The following is an 18,293-nucleotide window of genomic DNA, read 5'->3' on the forward strand; positions in this document are numbered from 1 at the left end:
TTTAACAAACAATATCTATAGAATTGTTACTGATTTTAGCAGAATTTCTACATTTTTTCAAAAAAGACTGAAATAGTAGAGTTAAGACTGTAACAATGAAATACACTCTGATTAAAACCCCAGCCTTATTTTAAATTGGGAACATATTTTAATTCTATTAAAATATTAATCCATAAATATTTGTTGAGGCCGGGCGCGGTGGCTCAAGCCTGTAATCCCAGCACTTTGGGAGGCCGAGACGGGCGGATCACGAGGTCAGGAGATCGAGACCATCCTGGCTAACATGGTGAAACCCCGTCTCTACTAAAAAAATACAAAAAACTAGCCGGGCGCGGTGGCGGGCGCCTGTAGTCCCAACTACTCGGGAGGCTGAGGCAGGAGAATGGCGTAAACCCGGGAGGCGGAGCTTGCAGTGAGCTGAGATCCGGCCACTGCACTCCAGCCTGGGCGGCAGAGCGAGACTCCGTCTCAAAAAAAAAAAAAAAAAAAGAAAAAAAAATATTTGTTGAAATAATATTGTGTTTTGACATGGATAATGGGCACCAAAATTTTTAAATGTTTTACTATGGAAAATATTTAATATAAAAGAAGAATGGAAAGGAAACCCCTACATACTATCATCATCTATTTGTCCAACAATTTCAATAATTTCCCATACTTGCTTTATTTATCTTTCTATATATGGTTTTATTACTATCTAATTTTTTTTGCTGTTGTTTGAGAGGGAGTCTCACTCTGTCACCCAGGCTGGAGTGCAGTGGCTGGATCTTGGCTCACTGCAAGTTCCGCCTCCCAGGTTCGTGCCATTCCCCTGCCTCAGCCTCCCGAGTAGCTGGGACTACAGGCACCCACCGGCTAATTTTTTTGTATTTTTAGTAGAGACCGGGTTTCACCGTGTTAGCCAAGATGGTCTCAATCTCCTGACCTCGTGATCCGCCCCCCTCGACCTCCCAAAGTGCTGGGATTACAGGTGTGAGCCACCGCGCCTGGACTATTGCTATCTACTTTAAGGAAAATTCTAGACTCCATGACTTCTACCCCTACATACTTCAGTAGGCATTTCTAGGATGGTATAAATTTGGGGGTTACCAAACTTTTCTTTAGTTTGAGACATTGCAAAATAGAAATGTAAATCAAATTGTTTACATTTTCAATCGTGCTATGAAGATGCCTAAATTTTAAGATTTATTTAAATCTTATAGAAGACAAAATATTGAAAATGTTCATAGGTCCTTTTCATTAAAATATGATTCTCCTTTTCTATTAAAATTGCTATCCAAATACAGGTTAAATTATGAAAAAATATACTAAAATGAAAATGTAAAATTAAATAAAAATTTATACTAAAAATTTAGTATAATTTTATATTATTTTTATACTATACTATAAATTTTTTATACTATAGTATAAATTTTTATACTAAAATTTAGCATAAATTTTAGTATAAAAACTAAAAAACATTAGTATTAAAAGGAAAGCAGATGGCAAACATTTTAAGTCATGTTTGCTGCACTGTTTTGCATCATGCTTGCTGCTTTATTACATTTGAATATTTCTGTTTAATAATTTAAGTTCATATTTGTTCTGAATATTGACACCAGAGATATAATCAGAACTATCACTGCCTAGATGTGCAAATCCTTCACCCAACAGTGAGTTGGGCAAACTTCAAATATTGTAAAATATTTTAAATTCCTGAGTATAATCTATAGGTCTTAATACAATTTATGTAAGTTGGCAGTAAACAGAATATCATTTCAACATGTGATCACTTCCACTGATACAAGTTAATATATCTGTCACCGTAAAATTTAAATAACATTAATGTCACTGATGATACAGCATTATAAAATGTTTATATATAAATTTTAAAAATTAAAATTTATGTAAATATTGATATAAATTTTCAGTTACTATATCACTATTTCAGCACACTAAATTAGCACTTCAGCTTTAAGAGCCATATTTTGAGTTATTCAAGTATATGTTATCCATAATTCTTTTTATATATACTTTATGATTCATTAAGAAATAAAAATTTATTGTAAATACAATTCTTTTAATCTTTCTTTATCTTTATACCACTCCATGTATCTGTTATTAAGCCATACCTTCAAAGTAACCATCTCTTCTGGGCTGTACTTTCTTTGATGATTTTGGAACAGACACTTTATTTTCATTGTTTTTGAATAAGGATAGACGCACAGTGGAATCTAGACAAAATGAGCAGGAAGGGAGCAAAGTTCATCTTTGGTTAATGCCTTCTCTAAATGGCCACATATTTCTTATATGGTGGTATTAAAAAAATAATATCCACTCTACAAAGCTCTATGAAATTGATGATGATGTTATATTAAGCTTCATAACATGGAAAGGTAGTCAACTATGTACATATTATTGGTTATCCGATTAAAAAGATAGCCAATACTTAAATAACAGAAATACTCTACTTTTCCATCTAAAGTATGGGGAGCTGGGATATAAAAGATGGAAGCAAGACAACTAACGGAATAAGAAACAGGTAGGAAAGGTTATTTCATTAATTTAACACCTAAAATAGTGGTTTCTCTTTTTCCCTAATGTATTTTCAGATAACAAAGATGTATAAATTTTCCCCTTATATTCAAAGCCAAGAATATTCAAGATCTATTATATTACAAAAAACAGATTGTGAATGTAGACTATACATGATATATTAAATTAAGAAACAAGATTTTTAACATTGTAAATACCAAATTACATATTTTAATTAAATGCTAAAGTAGAAAAAATAAATAGTATTTGCATAGCTGTTCTCCAGCATGAGCAACCTGACAATTTCCATTAGTCTTCCAGTAATAATTCGTCTTTACTAAGTATGATTTACATTTTCACAATGATTGTATTTCTCAACATTAGGGAAAATGTCGGACAATGTTTAGGTACATTTCATAAGTATTAATATATGTAATCTCAGGTGTTATAGTTATTAAATGTTTCTTATTAATTCAATATGAACTATCAGTAAGAATAATAAAAATCTGTGTTTATATATTTCATAAAATAAGTATTATATATCGTCTAAGTCATTGACAAAAAAATGACATGTGAAAGAATCATTAGTCAATGAGGAAAGACGTTACCATGGGCTTACAAACTGTTTGGTATCTTATAACCATCTCTCTACTCTCTTGCTCTTCTTGCCTTTTTATTTGATGTATGTATTTTCTGACAACATCACAATTCAGCAGACCTGGGTTAGATCCCAGTTCCAACTTTTACCGGTTGTATGATTCTGGAAAAACTGTTCTCACTTTCTGTCTCTTCCTCTGTCCAACAGAAATAATATTGTCTTTGAAGTAGTAGTAGTACTGTACAAATTAATGAGGTCATTTGTGTAAAACATCAAGTCCCATGCACACATTAGTGTAGGTTCTCAACAAATAACAGCTAATAGACATGATTACGACATAAACAATGAAATATTTCCAGTTTATATTCTTAGAAAAAAATTTACATTCTTCTTAAAATGTACTGCAATATATAAAAATACATAGAACCATAATTGGCTCCATTTAATTCAACACAGTGCACTGAACAGAAGCTATGGATATTTTATAAGTTCTTTGGCATTTTCTCAGCCAAATAATAAAACAACCATACTTTCCTCATACTGTTATCAAGGTCAAATAATTTAATATGTATAAAATATTTAGAAAGGTTATCTAGCTCAATTTACTCAAAATAATTTTATTCCCCAAGAGCAATAAAGAGTGCTACATTATCAATATCTTTTTGTTTTAAAACATTCTGATTGCCTCAGCATAAATGGATTTAATCTTGAATTAATTCAAATTGCAAAGGGATAATTATAAGAAATAATGTACCATATGACCCAGCCATCCCATTACTGGGTATATACCCAAAGGATTATAAATTATGCTGCTATAAAGACACATGCACACGTATGTTTATTGCAGCACTATTCACAATAGCAAAGACTTGGAACCAACCCAAATGTCCATCAGTGACAGATTGGATTAAGAAAATGTGGCACATATACACCATGGAATACTATGCAGCCATCAAAAAGGATGAGTTTGTGTCCTTTGTAGGGACATGGATGCAGCTGGAAACCATCATTCTTAGCAAACTATCACAAGAACAGAAAACCAAACACCGCATGTTCTCACTCATAGGTGGGAACTGAACAATGAGATCACTTGGACTCAGGAAGGGGAACATCACACACAGGGGCCTATCATGGGGAGGGGGGAGGGGGGAGGAATTGCATTTGGAGTTATACCTGATGTAAATGACAAGTTGATGGGTGCAGCACACCAACATGGCACAAGTATACATATGTAACAAACCTGCACGTTATGCACATGTACCCTACAACTTAAAGTATAATAATAATAAATAAATTTTAAAAAAAAAGAAATAAGAAACATAGTACTTTTAGATAGAAAAAAAAAATCACTTGATTTTGATAGTCCCTGAAAATACCACTGGTAATAAGACAGTATTCTTATCTCAATAAAAAAATGAATAAATAAATAAAAACACAACCCAGTTAAAAAAAAAAAGGCAATTGTAAACATTATAGCCTGTGACACGTTTTTATTCATTATAAAGTCAGTTTTATACACTTAAGTCTACCCCTCTGTGATAATCAACAGCAGATCTATGTTGCCTTTTAAACGTAATCTTTGTATCTCCCAGCAATGACTTGCCCAGTGTTGGGTAAATAGGTATTAAATTGATGTTCAAAACTGTTTCAAGAAACCCCTAGGTAAGTAATCATGTCCCTATTATGCATGTGTCTCTATACTTAACAGTTTATTTTTCATTAAAATAATATAATTTTAGTTAAGCATTAGAGTATCCATATTATTGAATTTCTTGTACAATAACTTTTAATTTCTATAATTCTAATTTATCTCAGTTTTATTTTAGTATTTTTCTTCTTACATACATATCTGGTTATTATTACTCATTTTTTGCAGGTGCCAAATATAGCAGTGCTGTAAAATAAGCTTGAATAACTAGCAATATTTCATCATCTTATAAGGAGTACTATTTACTAATTTAAACTTGCCCAAATATAAGCATATATTTACATGACTAAAATGCACACACATATTGTAAAATGTATATTAGTGACTTTTATCTAGTTTTTTTTGAGTCAATTGACATTCATTGAATATCTACCAGGTGCTAGGCATGGTGGTAGTAGGTCTGAGATGTCAAGGGTGTTTCAGCCCTCAAGGATCTTAATATTCAGATTAATTTTATTATTAATTTTTTGTTGTTGAGAGCATAACACAGTAACATCTGATCAAAATTCTTGTAAAATCTTTCTGGAAATTAATGTGGTAAACAAAATAAATCTTGAATAAACTTCATTTTGGTGGAATTTTGTCTATACTATTCCCTGTTGGTCCCTCCCCCTTAACATTCTTTAGTTACATTTATTATCATTCTGCAACCTGATTGTTTTGCTATAGCCCATGAATTGCTTACTTGACATGAAAAACATTAGTCTTTTTTAATGCTAGCTTAACTCCTGGCAGAAAAATCCATGTTACTTATTCGTCCTGTGTTCCTTAAACCTCTTACCAGCTACTCTCCACCAAAATCCCTATACTCAGACCCCATTCTCTCTGAGCACTCTGAGGAGTGCTCCACATCAAAACCAAACACCCACTCCTTTTCTGCATCCACCTCATCTCAGTCTTGCTACCAATTACACTCAGTACTGTGAGATTATTGATCCTGCATGTTTTCAATAAACCAGTAACTCTCACCTTACACAGGATCTTCTTCACTGCATGACTGAATTCTAAACTTCCCTGGATATCTGCTAAATTTCAACACAGATCACCAAATTCTGAAACTGCTTCTGTGCGTGAAGCAACAGTAAAAACAAACAAACAAACAAACAAAAAGCCCAGAAACACAAGACCAGTCATTATTGGTTCAAGCTTATGCCAATCAAGAGTTTAAAAGCAATTACTCACTAGGAAAAACAACCACCATAACCCAAACATAAACTGTATAAGTGATGACAGCTCCTCACAATTTTAGATTTTGCCCTGTGGCTTCCAATCAATTCCTCCTCTTCCTTATCCAACCTCCTCCGGTTTTAATCAGATGGCCTCACTTATACCAATAGAAGTCATCAATACTAAGTCTCCCCTAGTAGCTGTCCATACCACATCTTTCCTCGTTTCTTGCCTCTTCATTAATGAGCCTCCTCGTAAGTATTCTTCCCTCTCTCTGCAACTGATTCCATTACATTCTACTTTCTTAAATTAATTGACCCGCTGCTTTTTGCTGTATTTTAATTTTCTTAAATTAAATAATCTTAAATAAATAAAATATTTTGACTCATATCCCTTAACTGATAAAAATACGTATAAAATACAAACAGAAAATATGAAGTGCTTGCTACTGAGTGCTCTAAGGTTTTCTGTGGCAGAAATTTGAACTAAAGCTACCATACTTCATGCAATTATGCTCCATTTCCTTGAGGATTACTAGGACATAATTTATTACATTAATTGTTCCTATTCTGACATAATTTATTACAATAATTATTCCTATTCTCTGACACCCCTCCTGCCATGCTCACCACCCCAATAGATCTAGTTAGTGTCACAGCAGTTTTATAGACGATGTTGCCCTCTAGTGGCTTAAAAATTTCAAGTTGGCAAGTTGTCTATCTCCAAGTATATATAAAAATTACTAGTAAATCTTTAAGTGTTTAACCAAATTTAGACATTTAAAACATTGTTTTAGCTCATTAGTGAGTAAAAATTTTAAATTATGGTCATTATTTGAGACATATGCAAGTAAGTTAATGGTATATCACAGATCGATTTAATTATAAAACTGGAAAAAGTATTAAACATTTTTTGTTCTATAAGAAGAAAACCTGAGGCACAGAATCTTAAATAATTTATTCACAGATACAAAATGAAATAAGTGCTACATCATCAACTGAACAGAAGATAGACAAAATGTGATAATTAGAAAAAAATCTCTCAGATTTTCTTTTTCAACCTTTTCACTATTAATCCTCCCTTTAATGTTTCTAATCTGTATATCTGTTGTGAACAAAGAATAGAATGAAAAAAAGTGAGGAGAATATAAAACTTATCAGTAAATTTTACATTTCAGCATTCATGTTTTAAACAAAATGTTTAGTTTCATTAATATATTGATTTAAAAAAGCAAAACAAAAGTGATACATAGAGATACAAAACCTTACACAGTAATAAGAGTGCAATTTGGATTATAATCATGTTATTAGAGTAATAATCTCCATAAATATTATACAATTGCCATTTAGGATTTTAACCTAACCCAAAATGTTAAGTTAAAGACGTGGTCATTAAGTTGGACGTCTGGTTATCCTCTTTCATTTGTTACCCTGCCATGCCCCCTTGTGACTGATAAAAAAAGGTTTAATTTTTGCCTGATAATTATCTCTAGTCATGGCCATTAAAACAATGATTTTTATGTACTAGCATATATTCCTTGCTGAATTCTTTGCTAAAACACTTGCTATGCTGCTTTATCAAAAATGTTCTCTCCCCCAACCCTCAATTAAAAGAGTTGGCAAGAAAGACCTGTATATTTTCCAAAGACAGAATCGTATGGCAAGTCTGACAAGCTAAGCTTTTCCTCTACTTTCACTACTGGAGGCTATTTATTGTAAAAGCTACAAATACTTTTAAAAGTGGGCCTAGCAAAATTCCTTGAATACAGCTATGTCATAATTATTTATTGAATATTGGCTGAATCAGTTCTTAAGCCACCTCTGATATTTGAACTTGCCCCAGGAGTTTCAGAAATTGTTATTATTCTCAAAATGTTGTTTAAAGAATGTTTCTGATACTGCTGAAGATGATCAAAGCAATAATAGAGTTTATCAAACTACCTGATTTACACTACTAGATTCAATATCGAGAGAACTGACAGCCTCAGTATCGTTAAGAGTTTGTAGTTACTATTTCACTGGGTAAACCACCACATAGCATTCAGTTCAGAGAAGCCTGATGAACTTAATAGGAGTTTACAAAATGAGAGTGTGGGAGGTACAAACAAATTAAAAAGCTCAGTGTTTGTATTTTCTTTAAAATTGCTTGAAATGTTAATGTTTTAAATCTGGAAAAATTACTACTCAATAAAAATAAGTTATCACAAAAAGGTAAAAGATTAAGATACGAATAATATAACAATAAGATACACAAGTTGAACACTTCTGAATACAAAAATAAATCACGAGTAATTTATCAATGGCTAGTAAGTGAAGTGATGCGCGAATAAATATCAGTTATTCCTTGAAAATCAAAAGCACTTTTGCAATATTTACTTGTTTTAAAATTTTATATTTATATCTGGGTCTTAGAATGTACTGAATTATAATTAAAATATAATTAATAGAAAAAGATAAAAATAGTTTTATGAAATACTTTTTCATATGATTCCATAAGCTAGATCTATAGGAAAAGTGTACATTTATTGCACTGCTCATGAGTAACAGGTCTTTTATGGAAACTTCTTACTAACAATAAGAACTTAAAAAAAAACTGATGTACAAAAGAAATGCAAAACCAATACAAATAACCATGTTCTTATATTTAAATGAGTAAATATTTAGTTATAAATAAAAAGTTATATGCAATTATTTTAAATAGTTTTAATTAAACATATAAGATCCTGATATTTCTTCTCTGACTCCATGTATTAAGTAATTATACTAAAATAATTAGAGGTATTCAAAGAAAAACAAATGATTTAAAGAGTATTCATAAGTGGGATAGAATAAAATATGCTTTAAAACATTTCCCAAGTCCTACAAAATCATAAAATATATAAACTTTGCTTTTCCAAGATTCCAAGTTGTGAATGAAGTCTTTATAGCTAAAATCCACGGAACTGATAAATTTGTATAATTTATTGAATAATCAAGCAATGTAAAAGCACACAAAAGAATAAGGAGTGAAGCAGATACTCTTTATAGAGTCAACGTTTCCCAAAATGAACCTGTTTTAAAACAACTTATAATTCTGAGTACACAATAGATAGAACAATCAATAGCAAAGTATATAAGAAAGAGGTGAAAAAAGTAAAAATAGTGTTTAAGAGTATAAGTCATTCAATGGTATAGCATAATTTTCTCTTAAGTTTATTTTTTTGGAGTAATTATCTTAGAGATAGTCATCTGTGAATTCATTACTTTCTTATTAAACATAATTTATAAAATATATTTTAAAGGAATTATCTTCTATTTTGCATACACAGTTATTATTCAAAGAGCACTAACTACTCACCTATTTTTTTCTTTAGTTTCTTTGATTTCATTTTCTGTGCCCTCTTCAACATTTGCTGAGCAGTAGAAATGTCCTTAAATCCCCTATTAAAAGATTAAATATAATAAAGTAAAATAAATATCCGGATCATATTTAGATATGCATATACATATAGACATGCAGTATAGCATACTAAAATAAATGTGAATTCCCATTTAAGAAACTAAATTAATCAGATGGATAGTTTCTTAAAAACTGATGTAAGTATTCTTAAAATCTTGAAAAGTATCTGTCTTGGACATTTAGCAGTCTCTCAATTTTTTAATTTATTAGCGTCAAATTGACTACATACCATTCTTCTGAAATTCTTTTTTCTTTTTCAGATTTTAGCAAACTCTTTCTACTGGTCTTTGATTCAGGTGTCCAGGAAGAAGTTCTATTTTCTGATCTGGCAATAGAAAAAAACCACTTTTAACTGAATCAACGTAAGTACATCAGCACTTTTTAAAACTACAAGCTGTTTATGTTGTCTCAAACTTGGAAACAAAATCTAAGTTAGCAAAAAACATTATCTTGAAAGGCAATAAAAGTCTGCCATTAATTTAAAATGTTTACATTTCAATTACTTGAAGCATATTTTAATCTCTTTGTCAAAAGTAATGCAGCACTGGAATTTTTAGTCTAATTATTATCTGTACCTATAGCAGATTAATTAATTAATTAATACTAATATAGCAGTATTTAAAGATCCACTTGTTTACAATAATTACATTATTTCTCTGACATATACATTTTGTAGTTGCTTTAATGTATCTACTTCATTCATTTTGCTTACACTGAAAAATCTTCATGACCATGATGTTTTTAGTACTAAATGTTCCATTTTCTAAACAAGTACATTCACATCTAGTTTTATAATTGTACTACTTTTGTAAGATACGTAATACTGTTGTTATTCACAGATTGATTCTCTAAAACAGTAGTTCAGCTTACCTGCCACTAAATTGTGTGTGTTCTGAAGAAGACAAATTTTCTTTGTCATTACATAACCATGCTTGAGCTGGATTACTTGGTAAATTAAATGAAGTATCATCCCATTTTAAGTTTCCAGGAATCTTTTCATAAAAAAAAGTAAGTAAGTGTTAAGTAAATTTTAAAATCCTAGCACTTATTTTGTATTACTTTACGTGCATATTACCAAATAGCCTCCTAAGGGAAACTCATTATAAAATTAAAAGTTATAATAAAATGAAATTTATGGAATATATTATACATGTCCTTTGTTGTAGTGGTGGAAACTATGCTTTTTGGGATAGCTCTCATATAGAAAATGATTGATTGTAAAGATCTTAAAAAATCTCAGAAAACTAAAACTTCAAAGATTATCAAATAAATAACAGATATTACAGTCCATTGACCTCTGACTGAAAATCTTCAGCTGTTGCCCTCTTAATGCATATTTTTGTATTTTTAAAGTGCTGTCAACTAGTGATTTTAGTCTACTGCCAAATATGCAGCTGAAGCATATCATTTTTTTTCTTTTGCTACTGTGAAATAAAGTGTTGAAAGAAATCCAAAATAAAGAAAAAAAGCAGCAAATGAAAGAAAAGCTACATGAAAAATTACATCTGGGGATGAGGAGGAAGTCAGAGGCTTCTAAAAGTAATTATGTTTTTCAAGTCAATAAATTGTATTATTAATCACTGCAACATAGCATAACCTTTAGAAACGAGCAAAGATCGAGGACTCAGAAGTTTCCATGACATGTTACCTTTGGCCAGTGCAGCTGGTTTGAAAGAAGCAGTGTTTGTGAAGGGAAGCGGGTGGAATCTGATGCTTGCCATTCTTCTTCTAAGGCAGCCTGCACAAATAATATAAAAATGTATGTAATTTAGCTTACATAACTTTTACAATGTTTCTTTTAAATTATCTTATAGACTACAAATGTTGACAAAGTATATCAGAATTTTTATTTATAGGAAATTTTCTATGTACTATTGTGAGATGATATTCATCTGTTTAATGAAAACATGCTAAAAATGGGATAAGACTTTTCATCTCTAAGTTTTGCATAAAGTGAAAACTTAATATTTGAATGCTCTAAAAAATGAGGTGCAGACTCTTCGGTGTATTTAACTGTTTATAACTGTGACCCTGAGACAAATCTAGATGGATCTGAGTAAAGTCATTTTTTTAGCTCTTTACAGTACAGACATCACTATTGAAAATTTATAGTATTTTAATATGTTAGTATCAATTTTTCTATAAACAGTCTATAAACCAGCTTTTTCTTAATTTTTTTTTTAAATTTCACAAAGTTTCTGAATAGAGTAAAAAAACATACTTTGTGGCAATGATTAAAACCATACAAGGAACATAGTCCCTGATTTTTATTCTCTAATTCAACTATTCAAATAACAAAAATAAAAATTTAAGCCCAAATTTGGAAATCCCTATTTTAAACTCCCTCTCTCTTTACCTTAAAACATTTTTCTTCATTTTATGGAATTTCCAAATTTATTATATCTTTCTACAATGGAACCTGCTAATTATATTAGTGTTGTATAATTTAGGATGTAATTATCTGATTTTTACTTGATTGAATATATAATATGGCTTAGAAGTAATTTCTGTGTTTCTGTATTTTATTTTTGGGAAAAAAAACATACTTAGAATACCAATTTTTTAAAAAGGTTCTAAAATAATCAAATATTTTATGATTTAAAACTAGAATAATTTATTCTGAGGGGATGTAAATGCAATTTTTCATTTACACAATTGCAGTGTGTCTTGACTGCCTTTTGAAAGACCATTGGTAAGGCAGGCCTAGAACATACTGACTATAGGAAGGTAGTGCAATGACAGAATTTCACTTAATAAAATTTAGTCTTAGGATACCTACTCAACTCACACCATTTGAATGTTATGTAAATAGTGTGCCTCTACTCAGTTGCTAGACAGATCAACTGTTACATTTCTACAGTTATATATGGTTTAATATATATTTGGTTGAAGAATTGCTATTTGTTGGTTTTATGAGAGGAATAAATTCAAGAGCTCTTTTGCATAACATGGTTACTATAGTTAATAACAATATAGTGTATTCTTGAAAATCATTAAGAGAATACATTTTAAGCATTCTCACCACAAAACAATGTTAACTATGTGAGGTAATGTACATGTTAATAAGTTCAATTTAGCCTTTCTACGATGTATACATATTTCAAAATGTCATGTTTTACACAATAAACATATACAATTTTTATTTGTCAATTAAAAAATTCAAATTTCAGTATTGGTAAATAATTCAATAACTGTAAAAAAAAATGCACTATTGGAAAAAGAGACAGAAAGAGGCAGAGAGAGACAAAGCTCTCTCACCACAGCCATGAGTATTCCTCCTTCTCATCCTCACAGAAAGAAAAGGGTTGAAAATGGCAGTCTAGAAACAATGGCTACAGTTCAGGGAGACTCTAAAATAAAAGGAAACACATATGCTTTGGTACTTTTGGAAAATTATAGAAAAAAAGATACGGCCATTTACTTCTAATATATTTAAGCCATTTATGTTGATTGTTTGTTAAATCAGGCTAGTAATTCAGTAAACTCCCACTGATTTATACAATCAAAATTCTCTCTTTAGCTCATCATGAATGACAAAGAAATCTAATGACTGTTCTGTTAAAATAAGGGGGGGGGGGATGGAAATTTTTCTTTGATGTAAAATTGTAAACATGATTCAGAACTTATTTTATTTTCAATGAAAAGGAAAATCCAGTCACAACTCAGGGAAGATCAAGGGCCACAATACATCAGCTATAATTGAATTAGCATTTTTATTCTGCTGAAAACTGCTAAATTGATGAGAAAATGTGAAGGAGACAATATTACAAAGGCAACGTGCCACCTGATGAGTGGTTACGGAAAAGGACCAGCATTATCAGGCAAGTTGCCTGACTTTTACACTGGTTTTATACAAACAGCCTTTTAAAAAATTTTATTTCCTTAAACACCTGCCAAACCATCTACTTTTTATATTCTCTAGAAATCCAGCTGTTGTCTCTCTTCAGCAGGACAAGATCCCGCAAAGCACAGTAAACTCCTTTGCCACATCATAGAGATGTTGATAGAGTGCTCTTCCTTGGAAAGTCTATAGAAAGTCTGGAGAAAATTGACATTTTCTAATTAATACCTAAAAGTACAGAAAACTTTGAAAATAGCTTTTTTTGGTTGAATAGAAAGTTTATAGAAACTTTTATAGAATTCCAGAACAATTATTTAACTACTATCTCTTAGAAATTTCTAGAAGCATAAAGAGAAGGTTTTATATAAAATGTTAAAGATGCTTTTGGTAATTATATAATCACAACCAAAAATACGTTACCAAGATAATGAATGTATATGTATTCAAGCTTATTAATATCAAATAGATTTGGCATTACCTAGTATGCTGAGGGAAATAAAAATCTCAAAATGTCAGGAAAAATTGGCTAAGAGTTATAAATATTTTTATGTATGTTAAATATTTTTAAATGTATGTTAATATGTGGTGCTTACCACTGCAAATTTATACAAATTTCAGTTGTTGCTTAATAAAGCCTTTTACTCACATAGACCAATGGAACAGAACAGAAACCTCAGAAATAATACCACCCATATACAACCATCTGATCTTCACCAAACCCTACAAAAACAAGCAATAGGAAAAAGATCTCCTGTTCAATAAATAGTGCTGAGAAAACTGGCTAGCCATATGCAGAAAACTGAAACTGGACAACTTCCTTACACCTTATACAAAAACTAACTCAAGCTGGATTAAAGACATAAATGTAAAACCTTGAATCATAAAAACCCTAGAAGAAAACCTAAGCAATACCATTCAGGACGGAGGCAGAGGCAAAGACTTCATGATGAAAATGCCAAAAGCAACTGCAGCAAAAGCCAAAATTCACAAATGGGTTCTAATTAAAATAAAGAGCTTCTGCTCAGCAAAAGAAACTATCATCAGAGTGAACAGGCAACCTACAGAATGGCAGAAAACTTTTGCAAATTTCCCAGTTGACAAAAGTCTAATATCTAGAAGTTACTAGGAACTTGAACAAATTTACAAGAAAAAAACAACCCCATCAAAAAAGCGAGCAAAGGACATAGAGACTTCTCAAAAGAAGACATTTACATGGCCAAAAAACATAGGAAAAAACGCTCAACATTACTGATCATTAGAGAAATGTAAATCAAAACCAAAATGAGATACTATCTCACACCAGTCAGAATGTCAATTATTAAAATGTCAAGAAACAATAGAGGCTGGTGAGGCTGTGGAGAAATAGGAACACTTTTACACTGTTGGCGGTAATATAATTTACTTCAACCATTCTGGAAGACAGTATGGAGATTCATCAACGATCTAGAACCAGAAATACCATTTGACCCAGCAATCTCATTACTCGGTATATACCCAAAAGAATATAAATCATTCTACTATTAATATACATGCACACATATGTTTACTGCAGCACTATTTACAATAGCAAAGTCATGGAACCAACCCAAATGCCCATTAATAATAGACTAGATAAAGAAAATGTGGTACGTATACACCATGGAATACTACACAGCCACAAAAAGGAATTTGATCATGTCCTTTGCAGGGACATGGATGAAGCTGGAAGCCATCATCCTCAGCAAGCTAATACAGGAACAGAAAACCAAACACCGCATGGTCTCACTCATAACTGGGAGTTGAACAATGAGAACATATGGACACAGGGAGGGGAACAACACACACCAGGGCCTGTTGGCCGATGGGGAGGCAAAGAGAGGGATCTTTGAGGACACGTCAATAGGTGCAGTGAAACACCATGGGACACGTATACCTATGTAACAAATCTGCACATTCTGCACATGTATCCCAGAACTAAAAGTAAAATAAATAAATACATTAAAAAAAAAACCCTTCTGTTCAGATATTCTTTAACTTACAACCGAGGATTTGGAAAGTTTTCTGGCTACTTGAGAATTATTATCAAATGTACTTATTACTTATATATTGAAAATGAAATTGAACTTGGATAGATATGTAACTGGCAATGGAGGCAGCCTTCACCTGGAGACATCACTTCTGGTTTTGTATTTGTAGCCTTTCTGATACAGTAACCAGGTACACTCCTATGGAAAAGCACTATTGCCATTCTATTTGATTCCTTTAGAAACTAAATGACTGGCACTTAGAGTTCTCGTGACTCACTGGCTTGATAATTCCCATTTTGGGTAGGACAACTTGAATTCAATGACTAACAAGGTGAGAAGGTCCCAAAAGGTCTTACTTGTAAAAAGAAAATGATATACTTAAAAATGCAGCCAGCCTGGCCCCAGTAGCATTCAGTTTTTCATGGAAAAAAAAAAAAAATATATATATATATATATATATATATATATATATATATATATATATATTTATATATAGCAGCTATCTATCTCAGGGAACACTTATCTCCACTTCACTGCCTGAACCAAAGTTGCTGTCTCACAAGGACCTCAATTCACCCAAGTTCCCTTAAATTCTTGGGCCTGGTTCAGTGATGGTTTGGCTAAGCAGAAACCAAGATGATTCTTGGACTGTTGGCAATGGCCTAACAGTTGGTTCTGCCACATGAAAAACTAAAGACACCATGACTTGAACCCTCAAATAAGAAAAACAAATCACAGCTGCCTATAGAACTGTCTGTGTTATTCATACAGATGCCCAAGGAAAGGGCCCATTCCCTAATGAGAATCACTGGAATCAAGTCACTGATTGGGTTTAACTTTATATCTAAGGTAGACCTACTTTTTATACCAGACTTGTGATTCCTGAAAAATTTGCTCATTTGTCTTATAGTGAAGGACGTCTCATCTTGTGGATTTTTGCCCCTTCCTGTTGGAAAATTGATTACACTACACCTTCAAATATTTGCCACTGTTAATATCTTTTAGGTTATCCATCAGCTGACTTCCGCCATACAAATGTGGCCTTTGAAATTAGTTGCCTAAGTTTTCGGTTTTCTGGTCCATTTGATTGTGACAGTTATGACACAAGCCAATCAACAATGAACTGATAATCTACGCCTACCTCTATCACCTCCTTCTATCCACACAACTAGATAAAGCAATTTGATCAGTGAGCATAGCTCTCCCCCCAAAAAATATCATATTCTTGCAGCCACTTCCTAGGTAATGATTAGGAAAAATGCATAGAGGGTAATAGAGATCTATTTGGACAACTCAGGATTCTATCCTGACTATTCCTGGGTATGATGAGTATCTCTTTTCTCTAATAGCGAGTATAGGCCAGAACAATTAAACAACGTACAGCCTGGCCAAAAGAAGAGCAAGAGTATTCAAACTAATCTTAGTTATGGTTTATAAAAAGGCACTTGTTCCTTGTTCCTGAACTTTCAAGATGAAAGGTCTAAGTGTCAATAGAGAATGATTAGAAAAATGGTAAAGTTACAGCTATTGAAATATAACACCCTAATTTTGAGGGAGTAGCTGGATAACAAAAAACCAGAATCTTTGAAAGGAATACCTTAAATCCTGGGAAGCATAAAAGAGGGAGATTTTTATCTTTTGAACTGCCCCTACGACCTACTTCAACAAAACAAAAAACAACAAACAAACAAACAAACAAACAAAAAAACTTCTGCAGGACTGTCGCAAACTGTTGCAAGCACCTTAAATTTAACTTACTAATGGACCTGCCGTCCCATTCCAGGGGGCTCTGAACACAATTTGATAGTAATTTACCTTAAGTTTACTAAGAAATCCATCAAGACAGCAGGACATGGCCCCAGATGTTGCACTTCCCTTGTGAAACAGATGTGGATATTTTCCCCATCCCCATCCTCAGTCATCCCATGGGGTGGACAAATGCCACTTAAAAGGTGTAGTGGTCATAACATAAGTGTTAAGTCAACAGCACTATAGCCCTAGAAAGCATTCAGGTCAGCTTCAACTCGCTGAACATGGTTATTCTGGATGGCAGAATTGTCCTATAATTCCTTCCTGAGGGACAAGAAGGAGCCCAGCTATAGTTAGATTACAGTCTCAAGGCTATTGGGAAGATCTATTAAAACATTAAGGAGAAAACACCTGGACTATTGATAGTAACCTTAATTGCATGAACCATGAGGCAAATCTAATTGATTTTTGTCCCAGCCCCTGTCAGATTATTCAGGGTGGCCACTGGAATGGTATACTTATTAGAAAATTTGTCATGTAAAAACAAGGGATGGATATTTTGGGGACACAATTCTCCATGGATCTCTAACAATTCTGCATGACTTTTGACCGATTTTATTACAGACTATTTTTCCAAAGATGTTCATAAAACTAACAGAATCGGAAGGCAGAGACTGTGTTTCCCTTTGGAATAGAGGGCAAAAATTTGTTTGCTGTCTGGTGTAATAAAGATAACTTTCTCTGGAGCATAGGATGGGCAGGGTTGCTAACAGCCTTTTAGAAGATATGGGATATCCTAGGCTCAAGACTACTAGAAAGACATTCTTCAGATTTCCTCCTATGGAACTTAGGGGAAAAGGAGAATTGGTACATGAAGCTCTTGCTGCCTGCTGTCAGAGGTAATAAGTGTTTTTGTCTCTTGAAGTTTCACTTCTTCTATCAGCATCCTGACTTGTTAGAGTTCGTGTAGGATAAAATCTCAGATCCCTCATAGTTCTTGGCACTTAATAAATTAGGATAAACTATACTTAACAAACATAAAATAAAATTACTCTTGGTTGTAAGTGTTCCTTGGTTAATCACATGTTAAATGAAATCACATTTCAGAGAGGCAACAAATCAACATAAGGAAACATTTCGTGGCCAACTGGTCTAGGCTTTTGGAACCTGGCTAATTTATCAAGATAATTTTATATTTACTTCTTTTATAAAAATTATAATTAACTGAAAATATTCTAATATATTTCTGATATTCCCTAAACTTAGAGCTAT

At 32.3% G+C, this 18,293-nt stretch overlaps 1 protein-coding gene across 3 annotated transcripts in view; it reads right to left on the bottom strand.

The window, feature by feature from the left end:
- The window catches only part of LOC105473267 (leucine rich repeats and IQ motif containing 1), a 239,268-nt gene that overhangs the window by 91,394 nt on the left and 129,581 nt on the right, over positions 1–18,293 (bottom strand). For all 3 annotated transcript variants that reach the window (XM_071071347.1, XM_071071349.1, XM_071071348.1), the window contains exons 19-23: positions 11,074–11,163; positions 10,296–10,417; positions 9,655–9,750; positions 9,324–9,406; positions 2,112–2,213 (exon numbers count right to left, since the gene is read on the bottom strand). In XM_071071347.1, the coding sequence (XP_070927448.1) occupies positions 2,112–2,213; positions 9,324–9,406; positions 9,655–9,750; positions 10,296–10,417; positions 11,074–11,163 (493 nt within the window). The remainder of the gene's footprint in view (positions 1–2,111; positions 2,214–9,323; positions 9,407–9,654; positions 9,751–10,295; positions 10,418–11,073; positions 11,164–18,293) is intronic.

Source organism: Macaca nemestrina, chromosome 10 (assembly GCF_043159975.1).
Source record: "Macaca nemestrina isolate mMacNem1 chromosome 10, mMacNem.hap1, whole genome shotgun sequence".
NCBI lineage: Eukaryota > Metazoa > Chordata > Mammalia > Primates > Cercopithecidae > Macaca > Macaca nemestrina.